Source organism: Emys orbicularis, chromosome 1, assembly GCF_028017835.1.
Source record: "Emys orbicularis isolate rEmyOrb1 chromosome 1, rEmyOrb1.hap1, whole genome shotgun sequence".
NCBI lineage: Eukaryota > Metazoa > Chordata > Testudines > Emydidae > Emys > Emys orbicularis.
The window spans coordinates 87,086,855-87,108,132 of NC_088683.1; the positions used below are offsets into that span (position 1 = coordinate 87,086,855).

A 21,278-nucleotide genomic window follows, 5' to 3' on the forward strand; every position below is an offset into this window, starting at 1 on the left:
GTGCTTGCGGCGGCCGCTCCGGAGAGGGGCGGCATGTTCAGGTATACGGCAATTCGGCAGACGGTCCCTCACGCCCCCTGGGAGCAAAGGACCTCCCGCCGAATTGCCGCCGCAGATCGCGATCGCGGCTTTTTTTTTTTTGGCTGCTTGGGGCGGCCAAAACCCTGGAGCCAGCCCTGCTCCTAGGCCAGGCCAGGCTGCCAGGGGCGCAGAGCCCGCAGGCACAGGCAGCGCGCACGCGGAAAACTGCCTGGCTCGCTCCCCTCGCAGCAGCACGTGCCTCGTAGCCCCTCCCGGCGGCCGGACTCTAGCCTTCCCGGCATGCCCTGCGCTTACCATCGAGTGCTGCGCGGGTGGCGTCGGCGTGGGGAGCGGGGCGGTCCCGCTGGCCTCTCCGTCTCTGTCAGGCCGCGGCAACATGGCGGGCGCGGAGCAGGGGGCGAGCCCGGAGCAGGCGGAGAAGCACCTGAACGGGGAGCTGCTGCTGGAGCCCGAGGACGCGGAGGGCGGCGCGGCGGGGCCCGGCGCCGAGGAAGGCGCCAAGAAGAAGCGGCGGAAAAAGAAGAAGAGCAAAGCCGCCTCCGCGGGTAGGGGCCCGGAGCGGGGCCTGGAGACCCTCCCGCGGGCAGGGAGGGGAGCCGGGCACAGCCCTGCGGCGGCGGGCGGCGGCTCGGTGAGGGGTCGCGGGGGCTGGCGTTAGTGTGGATGGGACTGGGGAGAATCTCCTTGGGGGCGGCTGTGACAGTGTGGCCGCCTCGCGAGGGGCTCGGGAGTGAAGCCGCCGTGCCGGGGGGTAGCGGGATGGTGGTGGCAGGGACGCGTGAAGCGGCTTTGGGGGTCAGTCTGTGGGTGGGGGAAGGGTGCGAGAAGCGGCCGTGGAGGGGGGGTTGGTCTGTGTGTGTAGCTGTGGTGGGACTGGGGGCAAGTCTCTCCTTGACTTGGGAGGTGGTTCTGTGAGTGTGGCTGCCATTGGGACGGGGAAATCTGCCGTGGGGTCAGTCTGCCAGTGGGGAGCCACGACGAGACTGATATTGTAATTGGCTAGTATCTTTGTGGCCTTGCTGTTGTTTCCCTCACTCTCTGCTCCTGTTGCTTGTCTTTGAGGCAGGTGATGTGAGGTGCCTGAAGATCATTCAGAATAGTGGTTAAGATGGAAAGAGTCGTAACATTGGCACAGGGACTGTTGGTTGCTCATACGTTTGTGTGAAAGAAAGTTCCTGTATGTTTCAGCTCACAGCCTGTTTCAGGGACCGTTTGCAGGGAGATTGTGAATGCTGCTTTGTACACAGCAATATCCACCCCTATGGCCAGAGATAAAGAACATAATTTTGTTGCCTTAAAGTTTATCCCACAGGAGGGAGCCATTCCCGCTAACCTCCCAAACATTGTACATAGAGATCTGAGGTGAGTCTGTGTAAATAGTTTAAGGAAGCACAATCTGAGTCTCTTTTAACAGGCTAGAAGTTAGAGTTGAAGATACTTCGTGTTTATCATTATTTTCATAACACTCGTGTTATCTCCCTGGAGCAGGCTGGTGCTAGGAACAGCAGAGTTATACAGACAGAAAAGAACTGTAGTTATTTGACCTATTGGATAATCTTACCTTTATGTGCAGGTTTTTATAATGGCTCCTGTCACCATAGTACCTAACAGTTGTTGTTACATGTTCCCTACTTTAGAAAAGGTGAGAAGTGCTCTGATATCTTCATAATGAGGGCGGTAAAAATATTTAGATAATTTTTTTAGGTTTTTATATCACAATTCGGAGCCATTTTATTTTGGTAATTCACACTCTATTTTGCAAACAGGACAACAAGAGACAGAGAGAGCATTAGAGAGTGCTCTTGATGATGTAGCAAAACAGTTGGATAAACAAACACTGGAGGAGAAGGAAAATGATGATGAAGAAGGCAAGTGTAACATTGTTTTTCTAACATCTAAAATGAAAGTCTATGAAGTGCTTGAAATTGTACTTTCTACAGCTGTCTAGTTTTTCCAGTTTAAGTAATTGTTTTCATCCAAGATGCCACTGTATACTTGCAGCATCTTTTTTTCATATTCAATAATTTGCTAACTGGGTTATTAGCCTCATTATGTCACTTGAGCAAGAGATTAAATTTCAGACAGACACATTATGCCAGCTGATAGCAAAAGTTGTAGTTGGTTTTTATCCTTGTGGATTTATACCACAAAGGAGATCTTTTAGTCTGATATAGTACAAATAATATAAGGGAATGCTGGAGGAAGACTCTGAGGAGATGTTATAATAAATAAAATACACTGTTATAAAACGTGTATTTCTAGTCACTGAGGAAAATTCTACCTGTAATCCTAGTTCTTGCACTGAAACCTAACTAAAGAAATATGAAACACATTGCAATACAGCAACAAAGAGTCCTGTGGCGCTTTATTGACTAACAGATATATTGGAGCATAAGCTTTTGTGGGTGAATTCCGTGCGTCTGATGAAGTGGGTATTCTGTAAGGTGCCGCAGGACGCTTTGTTGCTTTTTACAGATCCAGTCTAACATGGCTACCCCTCTGATATTGCAGTACAGGTACACACTTTTTATTGCTGCCAATATGGATTCTAAACAAGTAGTTCGTGAATCATTTTTTGTTTCTAATCTGAATTTAAACATATTTTATGTTATAAACATATTACATGATTGAAAACCAAATAGAATTGACCTGTTCAGTAAATTAATTGTTCTATGTAATAAAACCACGCAATTAGCACCTGTCTGCTGAATTATCATTTAAAATTGGCTCAACATTCTAAAGTGATCATTTTTAAATTTATCTCTTGGCAAACTACCTCTGGAGCTTTAGGTTTCAGAATATACACCTCTACCCCGATATTACGCTGTCCTCGGGAGCCAAAAAATCTTACTGTGTTATAGGTGAAACCGTGTTATATCGAACTTGCTTTGATCCGCCAGAGCCCCCCCGGAGCACTGCTTTACCGCGTTGTATCCGAATTCATGTTATATCGGGTCGCATTATATCAGGGTAGACGTGTATTAAATAGGAGGTTAGTATCCAGAAACACTTCAGTAGAAAGAAGAAAAAAATTGCATTAGTGCATATAGCACTAGACAATAACCTTTGATTCTGAATGTGTGTACAGTATCCAAGTCAATTTAATTGCTGTTCATAGTACTATGTTCTGATAAAACTGGATTTCTGATGGCTTACTTCAGGTGATATGGGGTAAAGGGATATTAATGTTAATGTAATATGTACATTGTTACTATGATTGCCGTTGAGTCAGAATTCAGCGAGAATAATAGCGAATGCTTCATAGTGAAAGGAATTCCTTGGCGGGAGCGGGGGAGGGAATTAGAATCAGAGTCCTTGGATATTTTATCTCGTGGAGAGTGTTCTTATTCATAGATCAATTAGTACATTGCATTTCATTCTGCTCTGTCTTTTTTACAGTGTAGTTATCAATATTTAAATAAATCTAAAATTTTACGTGGTATTCTCACTGAAATAATGCTCTCCCTATCTTCCGTACAAATTACTTGTAAATTCTTTTACAATATACACAAGTTAAATGTCAGAATTTTTAATTTTTTGATTGCCTTTCGTGTTTTTTGCTTGACTCATTCTCTTCACACCACTTGAAATCTGTATAATTGTGGGAAATAGAGGCTGTGCCTGAAATCTGTTCCTGTTTGTTTTTCTTAAAAAATACTCAATTTTTTGGCAGCAGAGTAAATTGGCAGCAATTTTCAAAGACATGGCAGTGTAGGCCCAGTTAGTTTGGCTTACTGATTGGCAGATTCTCTTGCGAGTGACATATGTTAAGACCATGGGAAGTGAATAACAGTAGCTACTGACTTCTTGAATTTTGCCAGTGTCTGCAGTGGTTAGCATAGGGACCTGGAAGATACCCTGACTCTGTGAGTTCGGGAACTATATGCCAAGACTACTACTTTTTCTGATGCATTGTTAATGGATTAAACACAGTTCAAGGTCAAGATCCATGTGACACAGTTATTGTGATTGAAAGAAATAAGTACAGGCTATTAGGAGAGATTGACCACCTAAATGCTAAATACATTTTTGATTGAGAACCTGGCAGGACAGATTAGAAAGCAGAAACAACAAGGTGTTTGTACCTACAAGACATCCTTAAAGATTATAAAACGAGATACTTAAGGCTGAAACTTGACTTTCTTTTACACACTGGGTTTTAATTAAGTACTAAAATCTACACCCACTGCAGGACTGCAACGATCTAAAAATCACTAATCTACTTAATAACAACTCAGATTACATTGACCATTTTACATAAGTAAAATGACCAGATTACATAAATCATTCTCCATTTGAAAGGCATGGAGATCTAGTGATTCCAATTTTTGTGCAAGGAATGCCCTGTCAATTTTTATAGATGAGCAAATACAGGGTTCTGAGTAAATATGATGAAAATAGCAACACTTTATATTGGAAGAAATTGAGACAACTTCTGGAATCAGTTTTTGTAACTAAAACGGGAGAGTTGGAGTGGGTAGTTTTTGGATCTAGGTGTAGGCAGATAGATGTGCAGAGTAATTAGCACTTCAGCAAAATGTATTGTACAATGTTTTATAATCTTTGCACATATGGAGTAGGTAAACATTATTAGATGTAGCCCCATCATGTTAAGTAAATGTTATTTTTGGATAGAGTCAAACCATGCTATAATCACACTCAGGCTGTTTTTTCTTGTTGCTTTGATGCCATGTGCTCCTCTCTCTTCAAGCTCTGAAAATTTGTAGAAAGGAGTACCATAAAAATTGGTCCCTCCCTTGGGTTACCTGTCATTTATATCTTCTGCACTACTTATGTGGTGAGCTCCACATTGACCTCTGTGAGTTCTGTCATCACTGTTTTTCTTTTCCTTTTTCTGGTAAAGGAAAGTATCCGTTCTCTAAAGTGGTAGTCACTTCTTTCCAGCTGTATTATCTAATATCTTTCTAACCCCTTTTCCCCAGAGGCCTCATGTTAGCTAGATTCAGAAAATGGGATTTGGGATGGAAAGTGTTTTGTTTCTAACAAATTCCTCATAGGCTTTCTTTTTTCATTTACTAACTTCTTAAATATGCCGCTAACATAAAGGAACTATTCAGAGATATGCTATCAGCAGTGGTGTTTTCAGAAGTATCTTGTTACATCTGAATCTGGAGTTGGGAAGGAATCTGCAACTGTTGGTGATTGCTTCTAGCTGTCTCTCTTACCTATTCAGCTTTCTTCAGAGTTTCTAGAATCTATGAATTTGGGGACTTGTAACAAATCTGAACAACATCAAGTTCAATGCAGCTGAGGTAGAAGCAGCATTGGTCCCAGATGCAGTGTTGTACCTGGTTCAAAACTCAAATTCTTCTATTTGCTTATGGCATAGTTTAAAAGGGATGTACACATTTTAAGTGAAGTCAGATGTTTAACTTTCAGATAGAGTTTGTATAAAACTGTTGATTTTTCATTGCTGTGTACAAGCTGTAAACTAAGGTGTCAGATACAGGTTGTCTCATAAGCTGTATAAAATTGAGGTATCAGTTTTCTGAGTGTTCTTTAAGCCATCTTACCTGGTAGTTTTTCAGTAAGGTGCCATGATAATTTTTATCCTACATTTAACTCTTTGAGGGTGTGTATGTATATATAAACACATTTCTTTTACAGATGGAGAGGGTGAAGGAGATGGAGCAACAGGGAAGAAAAAGAAGAAAAAGAAAAAGAAGAAAGGACGTAGGTGTCAATTACAACAATAATAAATAAATAATAATCTCATATTCTCGCTTAAACTTATTCTCCTATATTATGGTTGTCCAATTAAAAATATTGTGGGGGATGGCACACAACGTAGATCCTTGGCCAAGGCAGTCTGAAAGTTCTCTCTGGTGCCTCTGAATGCCGCACTGAGCATTGGCCAGGTCAGGTCACTTGAGGGCATCATAGTACATGGTGTTCCAGGGATAAGCCTAAATTCTGGCAGGAGGCTCTTAAATATACTTTGCTATTTTTGCTTTTCTTGCAGTTTATAATAATTTACAGCTTGCAGTATAAAACTTCTTAAAATGTTTACTCAACAGCTAAGGTGCAGACAGATCCACCTTCTATTCCAATATGTGATCTATTTCCCAGTAGCATATTTCCAAAAGGAGAAGAATGCGAATATCCACCAACACAAGATGGGTAAATGTTTTGTTTCTGTTTTTAAGTCTAAAAAATAACTAAGTTTAAAAAATAAATACTTCTGATCTGAAAGAACTTCTGATATACAATGAAAGACTTAATTTTCCTGCAGCTTTGCTTCACTAACCCTTAATGCAGATTGTGAACAAAGTTGATGGTAATGCCTCTTTACTGGATCATCTAACAAGTTCTTCCACAGAGGTCATCAGGTCAGAAATGTTCTCCCTTCCGACCCTTTAAACTCATTGGTCTGGATTTATATTTTACTCAAATATTTGTGTAGCTTGCTTTCTTTTGGAGTCCATATATAAATTAAAATAACTGCAGTAGCATGTGTGAACTTCCTTGATGCTCTTAATAGGATGTTTCCTGTGGAGCATAGTGATGACTGGAGTTGGGTGAAAAATATAGAAGGTGTGGGGAGCGAGGAGTATTTGAACACATGCAAATAATGTGATTTTTACTATCTTTTACTTGCTATCCACAGACTTTCTTAGGAGCAGACTTTTTTTAGGTGTAACATTTATGGAAAAAGTGTGTCTAATGTATGAAAGTTTACGTCCTGATGTCAAGCTCTCCTCCTGTTTGTTAAAAAAACAACAACACCCTTGTCTGCTCAGGTAGCAGAAGTAATGCCATGAGACTTAGGTGACCATCACACACATTAACTAACAGAAAATGGGGTAAAATTTGTTGAAAACATTGTTTATGAAATAGTCTTCACAGCTCTAGCAATATCTCTTTTTTTAAATGGCATGTAAATTTATAAATCACACCAATTTTTGTGTCTGCTAATGTTATAAGTATGCCTAAGATTACTGTAACTAAGATTTGAGAGAAATATTTTTCTGTTTACTTTTATGAAGTGCTGTCAACTACCTGTAGTACTTCTTACTTTCTGTATTTTATATTGCCAGTTTCTCTTGTTTGAGTCTGTCAAAGCAATGTAGAAGTGAAAGTTTCAAAAACAAAATGTGATTGTAAAATCAAAAACATTGGTAAGGGAACTCATGGACAGGTGCAGTACCTAAATGAAAAGTAGCTTCATTTTTTGAAACTGCTTAAATTTGAGGTTGATAGTGTTCCTTTAAAATGTGTCTTAAGTCAAAATACAAAGCATACTCTTTGACTGAGTATCCTGTGCCTCTCCACTCTCATCTGCTCTTACCCAAAACAACTCCACATACTTGCAAAGCGATTTTCTCTTTAGTTGGTTCCACATATAGATTTTAATAATTTGATATGTTTTAGCCAGCTAAATGCAAAAAATTACTAATTGTTAGGTTTCCTTTGTTTAACAAGGGATGATTATCTAACCTCAACAAGGGGGAAAAAAGTTCTTGCTTTGTGAAGAACTTGAAAGTTCAGTGAGGCTACCTCCTGTGGCTTTCCAGGCTTAGGTGAACAACTTTTTTGAGGGCAAAGAACTGTATAGAAATTCTAAGGTGTTGTTTGAACACAGTCAATAAATATTGCAGTATTTGTGAATGAATACTTGATTTTTCAGGGCTATGACTGACATAACTCCTTGAACAATGGCAGTTGAAATAATTTGAGATAATTCTCCCATTTTAAAAGTGACCTATACACGATAGTGGTGGCTTTCAAACTGAATCAAAGAAGATATGGAACTTTGAAGTCATTTAGTTCATTTACCCACCTACTATCAGTAAGGCTGGGAGTCTGTCCCGGAAGTCATAGATTCTGTGACTTTCCGGGACCCCTGTGACTTCTGCATCCGACAGGTATGACTGACCCCAGGGCTGCCCGAGCAGCAGCGGGGCGATCCCGGGCCAGCGGGGCTGCCCCCTGCCAGCAGCGGCAGGTGCCCCAGAGCCCCCACCCTGAGCACCAGTGGGCACCCCAGATGGCCCCCCCAGCATCAGCAGGTGCCCCAGAGACACCCCCCCTCCCCCAGAGCAGCAGCTGCGCCCCCGGAGCCCCCCAGAAGACCAAAGATTTAGTCGGGGGTATTTATAGTACAAGGTCAGGACGGGTCACAAGGCCATGAATTTTTGTTTATTGCCCGTGACCTGTCCATGACTTGTGCTAAAAATGCCCATGACTAAATCTTAGCCTTACCTATCAGAGCAGGGTTGTGTCCTGCTGGATACATTTGGGTAATTTTAGATCAGGGGTGGGCAAACTTTGTAGGAGCGTTTAGGAGCCAAAGCGGGGCCATGCCATGGCTTCCAGGAGTCGCATGGTGCAGCCCCCGATCCTGCGCCCCGGCCAGAGCGGGGCCCAGCCGCATGGTGCGGCTCACGGGCCGGCTTAAAATGACTTGCGGGCCAGCTTTGGCCCACGGGCTGTAGTTTGCCCACCCCTGTTTTACATGATATAAGAGAAAATGTGGAAAACCAAACCCCATGCTCTCAGTGTTCCTAAACCTCCAACCACCAGAAGCTGGGACTGGATGACAGGGTTGGATCACTCAGTAATTGCACTGTTCTGTTCATTCCCTCTGAAGCATCTGGCAGTAGCCACTGTCGGAAAACAGGCTACTGGGCTAGGTGGACCATTGGTCCAATATGGCCATTCTCATGTTCTAAGTCACTTGAAAGACCATTCCACAGTACAGTAGGGCCTCATCAGTAATTTTTTTAACCTCTACTCAGGCTAAATTTTCCTCTGCTTTTTTTCTTTTTCTCTGAAATAACTTCAGTTTGTCTTCCTGAGATTGAGATTCTCAGAACTGAATCTAGTGTGGTCTTGCTAGATTATTATGGATGGGGTTATCACCCCTGAAGTGATGTCTGGGCACTTTCAGCATAAAATTTCATTACTTTTTTTGGTATCATGTTTTATTGCAAGCTCATAGAACTTGTTGTCCACTCTCATATTAATTGTTTTTGTTTGTTTGTTTTGTTTTTTGTTTTGTTTTGGTATTACTGGTGAATAATTGATTTTGGATTACTTTTTATCACGTGCATTAATTTTGCATTTTTCCAGGCTGAATATCATTTTATTTACTGCCTGTGTTTCTAATCTCTACTTTCTTTTCAAGAATTTCTCTTCTCTGGTGTTTACATACTAAGATGTGACATTGGGGAGATTTAATTAACATGCTGTCAAAATCTTTTTACCCTTTCTCCTATCCCATGTTACTGATGAAAGTATCAAAGTAAGAGTGCATATATAACTGATTTTTTTGAGGTGCCCCCAACTGCTGAGACATCCCTCTAACATTTCATCCATCTTGCTCACTGTTCTGAGCCTTCATGTGCTTTCCCACTGCTTTGAGCCCCTCATGCCTGTACCAGCTCCATCCTTCTCCGTGCCACTCTATGTCCCTGTCAAATTTGATGGGCCCATGGAGCACTGGGAAAGTGGGGCTGTGAGGAATGCCTATACCACCTGGAATCAGGAAGGAGGAGAATGGAGATGGAACATTCTTACCCCAGATCTGGGCCTAATGTATGGGAAAGAGTCTTTACACATCCATCTGCAGCTTAGGAGGCTCAGAGATGTATGAAGTGGCCCATTCATCTCCATATGTTCTCAGCTAAATGAGAACACCCCAAGGAAATAAAGCCTAAAACAATAGCTTTAAGATGTGTGAACAGTGCAATTCATCTCAGTGGGTGTTCCTGTTATTTTTGTGAGCTTGTGATATGCAGCAAGCGTGCCCATTGTCAACCCCTCACTTTTGTCTCAGCACCATGGGCTTGGAGCATGCGCCGAGCATGCCTGTTCTCAGCTTCCCATGCAGAGAAGCAGGACTTCTCCATATCCTGGCTCACGTGAGAAGTCAGGGAAAGGAGGCCGGGGCATTCCAGTTCCATGCGCACACATGAGGGAAGAATGTGGGGCTGACAGGCCCAGTGCCACCCATGTCCTTTGTATCCATCCCTCTGGCCTGAGGCCTCCAACCCATCTCTTGTAACACCCATCCCCATTTATCACCTCATCCATCCCTGCACTCTCCCAGTCCCCACATACACCCACATTCTTCACTGTGCCAGTCCTCCCTCCCCACATTCCCTAAGTCTGCATTAAAAAATATTAAGAATCTAAGCATGTTACGAGCGCCTCCTGTTTAGGGGGCTTGGGAGAGCCCTTGATCTTAAGCACATTCAGGTTGGTTCAGGAGACACTCCTAATTGTCTTTCATCTTCTCTCAAATCAGTGCTAATTGATTGATCAGAGCTGGTGCTCTACTATAGTAGTCCCCCAGATGGCAAAGTTGCAACATGCCCAGCAATCATTTTCACGCCTCTGTGAAAAGTATATACATTATTATCTTTCTGTAAATAGTTTGAACCCCTTCCAAATTAGCTGTGAAAATTAGCAGGGCCCATTTTCCAAAAGTTTAAAAAAACAATAGAGAACTACTACTGCCCAGCCAGTTAGGCCCCATTTTTGGACCCAAAGGGGCAGTGTGTGCCATGCACTAATGCATCAAATCATGCCAGACCAACCTAATTTACTTCTTTGATAGGGTTTCTGGCTTTGTGAATTGTGAGGAAGCCATAGATGAGATACATCTTGATTGTAGTAAGGCTTTTGACACAGTCCCTCATGAATTCTCATAAGCAAACTAGGAAAATGTAGACCAGAGATGAAGTTACTATAAAGTTGGTTCGCAACTGGTTGAAAAACTGTACTCAAAGAATAATTAATAGTTGGTGTTAAACTAGGAGGAGGTATCTACTTGGATCCCACAGTATTCTGACCTGGGTCCAGGATTATTCAATACTTTCATTAATGACTTGGATAATGGAGTGGAGAGTATGTTTATAAAACTAGTGGATGACATCAAACTGGGCAGGGGGACGAGACATCAAGCACTTTCAAGGACTGAATTAGAATTCAAAATGACCTTGACAAATTGGTGAATTGTTGGTCTGAAGTCAACAAGATAAAATTCAATTAAGATAAATGCAGGATACTATACTTAAGAAGGAAATATCAAATGTACAACTACAAAATGGGGAATAATTGGCTAGGTGGTAGAACTGCTGAAAAGGATCTGGAGGTTATAGTGGATCATGAATCGAGTCTTGTATGTCAGGCATGGGAGACAATTGTTCTGCTCTACTCAGCACTAGGGGGATCTCAGCTGGTGTACTGTGTCCAGTTATGGATGCCACGCTTTAAGAAAGATATGGGCACTCTGGAGAGAGTCCAGAGAAGAGCAGTAAAATGATAGGTCATGTTTTCCAAACCTTTTATGAGGAAGGGTTTAAAAAACTGGGCATTTTAAGACTGAGGGGGCAATAACTGTCTTCAGATATGTTAAGGGTTGTTCACCAAAGGTAGAACAAGAAGTCACTGGTCTTAATCTGCAGCAAGGGAGATTTAGGTTAAATATTAGAAAGATTTTTCTAACTATCAGGATAGTTAAGTATTGGAGTAGGTTATTAAGGGAGGCTGTGGAATCACTATCACTGGAGGTTTTTAAGAACAATTTGGACAAACGTATACTTGGTCCTGCCTCAGTGCACAGGGATGAACTAGAAGATATTTTGAGTTCCCTTCCAGCTATACATTTCTATGATTCTATAAATGTTGAATAACTGAGATCTGTTGGGGGACATCAGAATCACACCAGAGCCCTAGCTGTGTGTTTAAAAAAAAAAAAAAAAAAAAAAAAAACAGTGAAGAACTAAGGCTGTCAAGTGATTAAAAAAAATGGATCATGATTAATCACACTGTTAAACATTAATAGAATACCATTTATTTAAATATTTTTGGATGTTTTCTACATTTTCAAATGTATTGATTTCAATTATAACACAGAATACAAGTGTAAAGTGCTCACTTTATATTTATTTTTTATTACAAATATTTGCACTGTAAAAAACAAAAAAAAGTATTTTTCAATTCACCTAATACAAGTACTGTAGTGCAATCTCTTTATCATGAAAGTTGAACGTACAAATGTAGAATTATGTACAAAAAAATCTGCATTAAAAAATAAAACAGCATAAAACTTTAGCACCTACAAGTCCAATCAGTCCTGCTTCTTGTTCAGCCAGTCGCTCAGACAAACAAGTTTGTTTACATTTGCAGGAGATAATGCTGCCCGCGTCTTGTTCACAATGTTACCTGAAAGTGAGAACAGGTGTTCTCATGGCACTGTTGTAGCCGACGTCACAAGATATTTACATGCCAGATGCGCTAAAGATTCATATGTCCCTTCCTGCTTCAACCACCATTCCAGAAGACATGCATCCGTGCTGATGAGGGGTTCTGCTCAATAACCTTCCAAAGCAGTGCGGACTGACGCATGTTCATTTTCATTATCTGAGTCAGATGTCACCAGCAGAAGGTTGATTTTCTTTTTTGGTGGTTCAGGTTCTGTAGTTTCCACATTGGAGTGTTGCTCTTTTAAGACTTCTGAAAACATGCTCCACACCTCATCCCTCTCAGGGTTTTGGAAGTACAGATTCTTAAACCTTGGGTCGAGTGCTGTAGCTATCTTTAGAAATCTCACATTGGTACCTTCTTTGCGTTTTGTCAAATCTACAGTGAAAGTGTTCTTAAAATGAACATGTGCTGAGTCATCATCCAAGACTGCTATAACATGAAATATGTGGCAGAATGCTAGTAAAATAGAGCCGGAGACATACAATTCTCCCCCAAGGAGTTCAGTTACAAATTTAAGTAATGCATTATTTTTTTTAACACGCGTCATCAGCATGGAAGCATGTCCTCTGCAATGGTGGCCAGAGCATGAAGGGGCATACGCATGTTTAGTATATCTGGCACGTAAATACCTTGCAATGCTGGCTACAAAAGTCCCATGTGAACGCCTATTCTCACTTTCAGGTGACATTGTAAATAAGAAGTGGGCAGCATTATCTCCCGTAAATGTAAACAAACTTGGTTATTTTAGCAATTGGTTGAACGAGAAGTTGGTCTGAGTGGACTTGTAGGCTCTAAAGTATTGCATTGGTTTGTTTTTGAGTACAGTTATGTAACAAAAAAAAAATCTACATTTGTAAGTTGCACTTTCACAATAAAGAGATTGCACTACAGTACTTGTGTGAGGTGAATTGCAAAATACTGTTTTTTTTGTTTATCATTTTTACAATGCAAATATTTGTAATAAAAAAATATAAAGTGAGCAGTGCACACTTTGTATTCTGTGTTGTAATTGAAATCAATATATTTGAAAATGTAGAAGAACATCCAAAATATTTAATAAATTTCAATTGGTATTCTGTTTAACAATGTGATTAATACTGTGATTAATCGCGTTTTCTTTAATCGCGGTTAATTTTTTGGTTAATCGTGAGAGTTACCTGCAATTAATTGACAGCCCTATTAAGAACCCATTGATTGTTGTAAAATACTGTTTTTTGTACTGGAGGCTGTATGTCAGGACCCCTTCTCAAATGATCCCAAATTTGGACCACTAACACTACCGAGCACCCCATAAGATAAGGCAAAGCAAATATCAAGACAGTCTGAGTAAGCATGTGGATTTCAGAGCACTTAAGAGTTGTCCTTTAAACAGAAAATGCTTCTCAACTTTATGTATACTAGTGTTGGTATTCTGCTATAATTAAGTTCAAAACTTTCTTTGAAATACTGACAGAAGATTCAGTTTGGAACCAGTAATACCAGTACATGAGAATACTGTAGTTTGTATTCACATTTGTTGTATTTTGTGCATTCTTTATGCCTTACATTTTCCATTTTAACTAAATTTTGAAACTCTTACATAAACTTTTACGGCTTTTTGAAATCCACATGTTTTACAGCAAATTTGATTTCTACAATATTTATGCTATTTTAGCAGTAGTTCTAAATATGTTAAGCACAACATAGGAAAGTAGACTTAATATTCACTCAAGGACCATTTAAAAATAAATCAACTACACAATTTTCACATGTTGCTATGCCTGATTAAGGCAAAGTTGTAATGCCCTTTTTTCTTTCACTGTCTGGCATTGGGATCTGGGAGAGGCAGATAATTAGGATAACTTTGGTCTCTGGGGGACATGAAACAAGTGCCCAGACCATATACTTACTCACTGTTTTCTTAAATCCTCAGAACTAATAGATGAAATAAATGTCAATTGTATAAACTTAGGGTATGTCTACACTACGAAATTAGATCGAATTAATAGAAGCCGGTTTTATAGAAATCGGTTGTATACAGCCGATTTTGTGTGTCCCCAGATAAAATGCTCTAAGTGCTCTAGTCGGCGGACCGCGTCCACAGTACCGAAGCTAGCGTCGACTTCCGGAGCATTGCACTATGGGTAGCTATCCCACAGTTCCCGCAGTCTCCGCCGCCCATTGGAATTCTGGGTTGAGATCCCAATGCCTGAATGATGCAAAACAGTGTCGCGGGGGGTTCTGGGTACATGTCGTCAGGCCCCTCCCCCTCCGTCAGAGCAACGGCAGACAATAGATTCGTGCCTTTTTACCTGGGTTACCTGTGCAGACAACATACCACGGCAAGCATGGAGCCCGCTCAGCTCAGCTCACCGTCACCATATGTCATCTGGGTGCCGGCAGACGTGGGACTGCATTGCTACACAGCAGCAGCAGCTAACTGCCTTTTGGCGGTAGACGGTGCAGCATGACTGGTAGCCTTCACTGGCGATCTGGGTGCCGGCAGCCGTGGGGCTGGCAGCCGTGGGGCTGCATTGCACCAGCCCCTTGCCTTTTGGCAGTAGATGGTTTATTACGACTGGTAACCGTCCTTGTCGTACAGCAGTGGCTGTCGATCATGGGCACCTGGGCAGATATGCTCAGTCCTATGGAACTGTCTTGATGATGATGGTTATCAGTCGTAGTATGCCATTTTCTGCCAAGCGCCCTGTTGACTCATCGCACGTTAGCAGAGTCTTCCCTGAGCAGCAGATCGTGCAATAGGCCTGAAGGCTAACTGCCAAGCGCCCAGTATTTGCTGCCAAGCACCCAGAAAATGCCGAGGGCTATCAGTCATGCTGCACCGTCGTCTTAAGATGTAAAAAATAGATTTGTTCTGTATTCATTTCTTTCCCCCCTCCCTCCGTCAAATCAACGGCCTGCTAAACCCAGGCTTTTGAGTTAAATCTCTGGGGGGGGCCATTCTGTGTGACAGTTGTTTGTGTTTCTCCCTGATGCACAGCCACCTTTCTTGATTTTAATTCCCTGTACCTGTACGCCATGTCGTCACTCGCCCCTCCCTCCCTCCTTCCCCTGGTCCGTCAGATACTAGTTTCGCGCCTTTTTTCAGACCAGACGCCATAGCTAGCACTGGGATCATGGAGCCCGCTCAGATCACCGCGGCAATTATGAGCACTATGAACACCACGCGCATTGTCCTGGAGTATATGCAGAGCCAGGACATGCCAAAGCAAAACCAGGACCAGCCGAGGAGGAGGCGATTGCAGCGCGGCGACGAGAGTGATGAGGAAATGGACATGGACCTAGACCTCTCACAAGGCACAGGCCCCAGCAATGTGGAAATCATGGTGTTCCTGGGGCAGGTTGATGCCGTGGAACGCCGATTCTGGGCCCGGGAAACAAGCACAGACTGGTGGGACCGCATCGTGCTGCAGGTGTGGGACGATTCCCAGTGGCTGCGAAACTTTCGCATGCGTAAGGGCACTTTCATGGAACTTTGTGACTTGCTTTCTCCTGCCCTGAAGTGCCAGAATACCAGGATGAGAGCAGCCCTCACAGTTGAGAAGCGAGTGGCGATAGCCCTGTGGAAGCTTGCAACGCCAGACAGCTACCGGTCAGTCGGGAATCAATTTGGAGTGGGCAAATCTACTGTGGGGGCTGCTGTGATCCAAGTTGCCAGGGCAATGAGAGACCTGGTGATATCAAGGGTAGTGACTCTGGGAAACGTGCAGGCCATAGTGGATGGCTTTGCTGCAATGGGATTCCCAAACTGTGGTGGGGCGATAGACGGAACCCATATCCCTATCTTGGCACCGGAGCACCAAGCCACCGAGTACATAAACCGCAAGGGGTACTTTTCAATGCTGCTGCAAGCCCTGGTGGATCACAAGGGACGTTTCACCAACATCAACGTGGGCTGGCCGGGAAGGGTACATGATGCTCGCGTCTTCAGGCACTCTGTTCTGTTTCGAAAGCTGGAGGAAGGGACTTTCTTCCCGGACCAGAAAATAACCGTTGGGGATGTTGAAATGCCTATCGTGATCCTTGGGGACCCAGCCTACCCCTTAATGCCATGGCTCATGAAGTCGTACACAGGCAGCCTGGACAGGAGTCAGGACCTGTTCAACTACAGGCTGAGCAAGTGCCGAATGGTGGTAGAATGTGCATTTGGACGTTTAAAAGCGCGCTGGCGCAGCTTACTGACTCGCTCAGACCTTAGCGAAAAGAATATCCCCATTGTTATTGCTGCTTGCTGTGCGCTCCACAATATCTGTGAGAGTAAGGGGGAGACATTTATGGCGGGGTGGGAGGTTGAGGCAAATCGCCTGGCCGCTGATTACGCACAGCCAGACACCAGGGCGGTTAGAGGAGCACAGCATGGCGCGGTGCGCATCAGAGAAGCTTTGAAAACCAGTTTTGTGACTGGCCAGACTACGGTGTGAAACTTCTGTTTGTTTCTCCTTGATGAACCCTCCGCCCCCCCCCCCCCCCGTTCACTCTACTTCCCTGTAAACCAACCACCCCACCCTCCCCTCCCCCCTTCGAGCACCACTTGCAGAGGCAATAAAGTCATTGTTACTTCACATTCATGCATTCTTTATTAATTCATCACGCAACTAGGGGGATAATTGCAAAGGTAGCCCGGGATGGGTGGGGGAGGAGGGAAGGAAAAGGACACACTGCAGTTTAAAACTTTAACACTTATTGCTCGGGAAATCATCTGGGGTGGAGTGACTGGGAGGCCCCCCCACCGTGTTCTTGGGCGTCTGGGTGAGGAGGCAATGGGACTTGGGGAGGAGGGCTGTTGGTTACACAGGGGCTGTAGCGGCGGTCTCTGCTCCTGCTGCCTTTCCTGCAGCTCAACCATACGCTGGAGCATATCAGTTTGATGCTCCAGCAGCCGGAGCATCGACTCTTGCCTTCTGTGTGCAAGCTGACGCCACCTCTCATCTTCAGCCCGCGATTCAGCACACCACCTCTCCTCTCGCTCATATTGGGCTTTTCTATAATCAGTTATTGACTGCCTCCACGCATTCTGCTGTGCTCTGTCAGCGTGGGAGGCAGTCTGTAGTTCTGTAAACATTTCATCACGCGTCTTTTGCTTTCAAATATTCACTAGCCTCTGAGAAGGAGAAAGATTTGCAGCTGGTGGAGGAGAAGGGAGAGGTGGTTAAAAAAGACACATTTTAGAGAACAATGGGTACACTCTTTCACGTTAAATTTTGCTGTTCACATTACACAGCACATGTGCTTTCGTTACAAGGTCGCATTTTTCCTCTTATATTGAGGGCCTGCCGGTTTGGTGTGAGAGATAACTCACGCACTGCCAGGCCACAGATTTCAGCTTGCAGGCAGCCATGGTAAGACAGTCTTTTGGCTTTTTTAACCTTCTTAACATGTGGGGATGGTTTCAAACAGTACTGCTCTCATTAACCATACCAAGACCCGTTGGGTTGGCCATTTAAAATGGGTTTGCAATGTAAAAGGAGGGGCTGCGGTTTCAGGGTTAACATGCAGCACAAACCCAACTAATTCCCCTCCCCCACACACCCAATTCTCTGGGATGATCACTTCACCCCTCCCCCCCACCGCGTGGATAACAGCGGGGAATATTTCTGTTCAGCAGAGCAGGAAGGGGCACCTCTGAATGTCCCCTTAATAAAATTGCCCTATTTCAACCAGGTGACCGTGAATATCACTCTCCTAAGGATAACAAAGAGCGATAAGGAATGGATGTTGTCTGTATGCCAGCAAACACCGGGACCATACGCTGCCATGCTTTGTTATGCAATGATTCCAGACTACGTGCTACTGGCCTGGCGTGGTAAAGTGTCCTACCATGGCGGACGGGATAAGGCAGCCCTCCCCAGAAATCTTTTGCAAAGGCTTTGGGAGTACATGAAGGAGAGCTTTCTGGAGATGTCCCTGGAGGATTTCCGCTCCATCCCCATACACGTTAACAGACTTTTCCAGTAGCTGTACTGGCCGCGATTGCCAGGGCAAATTAATCATTAATCATTAAACACGCTTGTTTTTAAACCGTGTGTAATATTTACAAAGGTACACTCACCAGAGGTCCCCTGTGTGCCCCCAGGGTCTTGGGTGAGTTCGGGGGTTACTGGTTCCAGGTCCAGGGTGATAAACATATCCTGGCTGTTGGGGAAACCGGTTTCTCCGCTTCCTTGCTGCTGTGAGCTATTTACATTATCTTCATCCTCATCTTCCTCGTACCCCGAACCCGCTTCCCTGTGTGTTTCTCCAGTTAGGGACTCATAGCACACGGTTGGGGTAGTGGTGGCTGCACCCCCTAGAATGGCATGCAGCTCCGTGTAGAAGCGGCATGTTTGCGGCTCAGCCCTGGACCTTCCGTTTGCCTCTCTGGCTTTGTGGTAGGCTTGCCTTAGCTCCTTAATTTTCACGCGGCACTGCTGTGCGTCCCTGTTATGGCCTCTGTCCTTCATGGCCTTGGAGACCTTTTCTAATATTTTGCCATTTCTTTTACTGCTTCGGAGTTCAGCCAGCACTGATTCATCTCCCCATATGGCGAGCAGATCCTGTACCTCCCGTTCTGTCCATGCTGGAGCTCTTTTGCGATCCTGGGACTCCATCACGGTTACCTGTGCTGATGAGCTCTGTGTGGTCACCTGTGCTCTCCACGCTCCGCAAACAGGAAATGAAATTCAAACATTCGCTGGGCTTTTCTTGTCTACCTGGCCAGTGCATCTGAGTTGAGAGTGGTGTCCAGAGCGGTCACAATGAAGCACTGTGGGATAGCTCCCGGAGGCCAATAACGTCGAATTCCGTCCACACTAACCCAATTCCGACCCACTAAGGCCAATTTTATCGCTAATCCCCTCATCCGAGGTGGAGTAAAGAAACCGGTTTAAAGGGCCCTTTAAGTCGAAAGAAAGGGCTTCGTCGTGTGAACGTGTCCAGGCTTAATTCGATTTAACGCGGCTAAAGTCGACCTAAACTCGTAGTGTAGACCAGGCCATAGAATAAGTAAGAGCAATCAAATCTTGGATGCCCTTTAGAGCATTTATATATTCAGATATAAAATGGAGTAGGGAGAAATTCTGTTTCTCTGATTTGATCCAGCAAAAAGTCTATTTTCTCACCTATAGATCTGGTGTGTACTAGTAACCTAGTTTTTCTGTTAGGTTCCCATAAAAGGGGATCCTTTATGCACTTCATATAAATGGCGTTAATGTCTGTATTCTGATTTTCGGCTGTTGGCAACAAGTCCTTCACAATGAAATTAAGTCGTTTTGTCCAGCACATCCAGGTCTTACATTTTAAATTTTGTTTGAATGTTTAGGTTTTTATGCTTGTTTTAACATTTAGAGCAGTTTCTGCTGAGTTATTGCCCTTTTAGTTACCTAAATTACAGTTTTCAGTTCCTTCAGTTAGTCTTCTCCAGATACAGTAGAACCTTGTTTATCCGACCCTCCAGGATCCGGCTCTCCATATTAACCGAATAGCCAGCGCACATAGGTCCAGTTGTGCATGATCTCTACTGTGGCTGCTAGACGTTGCTGCTGCCTTGTACTTTCCCATTGTCTGGATTATCTAAATTTTTTATTCTGATCTGGCCCCAGTTAGATCGGGATTTTGGTTCCATTAAAATTTCTTCTGTTTTAGCACCACAGAATGATGTATTGTTTTGTGCATCCAATTGCCTACTTTGAATCTGATGGGGCTGTGCACTGGTTGGCTGTTTCATCAACCGGGGAGGCTGAAACTATGCTCCAAACAGTATAATTTCAATTTTTCTTACTCGGGGCTTTTTTTATTAACTTAGAAACCAAGATTCAAACCAAAGCAACAAAATTCTGGTTTTGCCCCTCTGGTCGTAGTGCTTGAGTCAAAGAGCTTCATAGTCCTTGCAGCCCTTCTAGGGCTTCACAGCCTTTGCTAGCTGAGGCTTCTTCCCCAGCCATCTCCTGCTTTCTGCAGGTGTCTTCCCCTCAGACCCTTTCCCTAATAGGTTCAAAGCCCCCTCTGGTGTCCTTCTCTGACCTTGGGTGTCTTGTCTGCTCCACTGTGGAGGAGACAGGAATCCTTATGTGATTTCCTGTAGGCACATGACTAGGAGCAAGCACATGACCTGCATCTACATGGCCCAAGGGCTGTAACTGGTGCATGAGAATGAGCCCATGTGCCCTGTTACATGGACTTTTGCCATTATTCTTGTGTCTGCATTTTTCTTAGCTTTTTCCATACCTATTAAATGTTGTCCTGTAGTTCTAACATTAAGTTCATTTTGAGAGACTGAGTATAAGCTAACTAAAATGAATGAGAACCTTGAGTTCTCAAAACATACCAGAGGGAACTTCTGCCCGTTTTCCCCCCTTCAGCCATACTCTCAATCTCTCCAAAATACCTTTCTACAAAGAGCATCTTTGCTTGAAAATAACGTTACACAAAAGGTTTTGAGCACCTGCTCTGATTGGATAGGGGAAAATAATCCATATGGTGACCTAAGAGGATCTAGTATTCAACCACACAGTTATTTGTCTATATTCGGTAGACACAATCACATTGAAACGTTAACAAGATCAGTATCCTCTGGGTCCTATAAGGCCATCTCAATTCCAGAATCAGTGTGAAAGAGAAGATCTAAACCAGGGGTTCTCAAACTGGGGGTCGGGACCCCTCAGGGGGTCACGAGCTTATTACATGGGGGGGTCACGAGCTGTCAGCCTCCACCCCAAACCCTGCTTCACCCCCAGCATTTATAATGGTGTTAAATATATAAAACGGTGTTTTTAATATATAAGGGGGGTCGCCCTCAGAGGCTTGCTTTGTGAAAGGGATCACCAGTACAAAAGTCTGAGAACCCCTGATCTAAACATTGCTAGAGTAAATAGCTTGGGCTCCTTGTTTCCTTCGGGAAATAGGTCATCTGGTCCAAATGGTCTTGTTCAACTTGCAGAACTGAATTTCTTAGCTTTGTGCAGTATAACAAAATAGGCATAATTTCCTAATCTAATAGGACTGAGATCTGCATCTCCATGTATTCT

At 43.6% G+C, this 21,278-nt stretch overlaps 1 protein-coding gene across 1 annotated transcript in view; it reads left to right on the forward strand.

Moving 5' to 3' along the window:
- Window positions 1-418: 418 nt before the first annotated feature.
- METAP2 (methionyl aminopeptidase 2) overlaps window positions 419-21,278 on the forward strand; it is a 34,594-nt gene continuing 13,734 nt past the window's right edge. The window contains exons 1-4 of the mRNA XM_065409944.1: window positions 419-587; window positions 1,809-1,910; window positions 5,671-5,736; window positions 6,081-6,183. Coding sequence (XP_065266016.1) covers window positions 419-587; window positions 1,809-1,910; window positions 5,671-5,736; window positions 6,081-6,183 — 440 coding nt within the window. The remainder of the gene's footprint in view (window positions 588-1,808; window positions 1,911-5,670; window positions 5,737-6,080; window positions 6,184-21,278) is intronic.